At 40.9% G+C, this 2,951-nt stretch overlaps 1 protein-coding gene across 1 annotated transcript in view; it reads right to left on the reverse strand.

The window, feature by feature from the left end:
- Positions 1 to 2,951, reverse strand: part of ANKRD55 (ankyrin repeat domain 55) — a 210,984-nt gene that overhangs the window by 132,267 nt on the left and 75,766 nt on the right. Inside the window, exon 4 of the mRNA XM_006874653.1 lies at positions 605 to 735. Within this exon, the coding sequence (XP_006874715.1) occupies positions 605 to 735 (131 nt within the window). The remainder of the gene's footprint in view (positions 1 to 604; positions 736 to 2,951) is intronic.

Here is a 2,951-nt window from a genome sequence, read left to right on the forward strand (position 1 = left end):
TTTTTTTTTTTTTTTTTTTTACCATTTTGTGACATCATTTCCTGGAACTGTGTGTTTTGTTTTTTTCTTTGGAAAAACTTGGAACACCATTGAATATATCTGAAACCCATGGCCAATATTCAAAGTCAAGAAAGAATTTGGATCCATCTCTGTGCTGAGTGATCCCATCTATGCTTTCTCCTTCAGTTGTGATAACCTTTATAGTGAAGTAAATAATATTTTCACTATATTAATACAAACAAGGGGAGAAGCACAGAAAAGTCAAGTGATTTGCCAAAAGTCATACCTATGATAATGCTATTTGTTACTGAGTTGGATCTGCCCAAGGCTTAATTTCTAGGTACCTCTTTTGCTAAGTTTTGTCTTAATACTTGATTTTGAACATTGCAGTAGTGAGCGGTGGGCTTCACAGTGTGGCCCCTGGGATTCCACCTCTCCTTCCCAGGGAGCCTTGGGAGAACAGGAACAAGATTCTCCTGTGGGGAGCCACATGACAGGCCAGGGCATAATGATGCTCTGTAAACACACGTCTCTTACCCAGCCACTTAAAGAGACCTTTAGCACAGCCCACTCCTTAAGCCCTGTGACAGACACAAGTTGGTACCAGGTAAGTCGCCAGGCATAAACTCGTGCGGCCGTAAGCATCCTGCATGTTGGTATTGGCTCCCATCTTCAGCAGCAGCTTCACTGTGTCCACTTGTCGTCCAGAAACCGCATGCATCAAGGGCGTGCACCCTGGAATGAAACGTGGTAACAGCCTTTTCAAAACATTTGGTTTGTTAAATTTATGAGTAGACTTTATTTGCCAGTTCATTTACTTTGCTTCTTTCAGATAAATGAATTACAGTCAGCACAAATCAAGTTGTTGTGCTGTGTGGGATTTAAGAGAGATGAAGATGATCATTGTTCCAATTTTATAAAACAAAAATATTTTATTTAAAGTAAATCTCTGGTCTTATTCAATCTTCTATAATTTTTCAACAATGGGTAATTAAAATGTTTTGTGCAGATGATAAAAATTGTTGATTGCTACATCTTGTTTTTGTTAAGTGTCTTTGAGTCGGTTCTAACTCATAGTGAACCCGTGCAGGATTTCCAAGGAGCGGCTGGGGAATTTGAACCACCGACCTTGTGGTTCCAAGCGACCTTGCGGTCCAGTGCTTTATCCCACAATGCCACATCAGGACTCTGTAGGGGCCATCATAATTTTGGACATTATTGTTGTTAAGTGCCATTGAGTCAATTCCAACTCAGCGACCCTGTATAGCATTTCTGAAAAGTGGCTGGTGAGTTTGAACCAACAACTTCACAATTTAAACCAATCTTGCAGCCCAGTGCTTATCTTATAGCACCATACCAGGACTCCAATTTAGGACATAGCAGGCAAGAGTCCCTGGATAGTGCAAATGGCTAACACACTCAACTGATAACTGAAAGGTTGCAGGTTCAAGTGCACCCAGAAGAAAAGCTTGACAATCTACTTCAGAAAAAATCAGTACGGTTCTACTCTGACACACCTGAGGTTGTCATGAGTTGGAACCAACTCTACAGCTACTGGTGTTTTGGGTGCTTGACCAATGCAGAATCAGGAAGAGCCTTTGGAAAGCAACTCCACCCAGGCAGAGAGATTCAACACAGATTTTTTTTTTGGCAGAGGTAGATGGTAAAGTGTGGAAATGGCAACCTATGCTAAAAGAGTCCACCTTTCCTGAATACTTTTCTGAGTTTGGAATCAATATAGGTGTTTCTGGGCTAAGTTAGTTTTTCTTTGTGTGTGTTTGTGTGTGCTTTCTTCCTTAATAAAAATACAAATGACAGTACATATTTCATCTAATGTTGGGACTGCTGGAACAAGCCAGTCTGATGAGGCAGAAGTCATATGCGCCATAGTCCTTCAGGTGAAGCAAGCCAATCTCAGATGTGGTCATTTGTCCAGGCAACTGAGACTTATCGAGTTGTCTTCTGGTTGGAGATTCATGCTGACTGTGGTTGTGATTCTCTGCTAGTTGAAAGCTATGACCCTCAGAGAGCCAAGAGAATGGACCATCCTAGGCTGTTGTCCTCACTGAAAGGTTTCAGCCATCCACCCAATTTCTCTCCAAATATCTACTGGCATTCTAAGACTTTTTCAGGCTTCTGTACTGAGTAATGAGTCCCTGGGTGGTGCAAACAGTTAATGCACTATGCTGCTAACTAGAAGGTCGAAACTACCAGCTGCTTCGCGGGAGAAAGATGATGCTTTCTACTCCCGTAAAGATTTACACCCTCGGAAACCCTATACAGTGTCGCTATGGGTCAGAACCGACTCGATGGCACATAACAACAACAACAACAACAGAAGGTTGGAAGTTCGAGTTCATTTAGAGGTACTACGAAACAAAGGTCTGATCTATTTACAAGAAACCAGCCATTGAAAACTCTATGGAGGACAATTCTATTTTAACACAGAGGCGGTCACCATGATTTGGAGTCGACTTGTCAGAAGTTGATTCCAGAAATGGATAAAATATCATGTTTTTAATGGTGGACAAATTCCTTTCGCTCGCTCTCTCTTCCTTTCTTTTTTTTCTTTTTTCATCAGGTAACAGTTAAGAACTATTGAGAACAAAAATGATGGTCAGGACACATGCAACAAAACTTAATTATTGAAGCAATCTGTGACTTTTAGGTTTTCAGTAAAATAAAGCTAAAGAATATATAGGCATTCGATTCAGAATGCTACATGCTTTGTCTACCTAAAGTTATAACCATCTTGAGATCCTAGGTTAAGAATTATTTCCTCAGAGAATACCCTCCACCTTCCATTCTAAACTACACCTCATTGTCACAAGCTCTCATCATCCTTTCTTTTACAAGTGCTTAAGACATTTTATGTTGTTGTTGTTGTTAAGTGCCGTCGAGTCGGTTCCGACCCATAGCGACCCTGTACAGGGTTTCCGAGGGTGTAAATC

This window comes from Chrysochloris asiatica, unplaced genomic scaffold, assembly GCF_000296735.1.
Source record: "Chrysochloris asiatica unplaced genomic scaffold, ChrAsi1.0 scaffold00291, whole genome shotgun sequence".
In the NCBI taxonomy this organism is placed as follows: Eukaryota; Metazoa; Chordata; class Mammalia; order Afrosoricida; family Chrysochloridae; genus Chrysochloris; species Chrysochloris asiatica.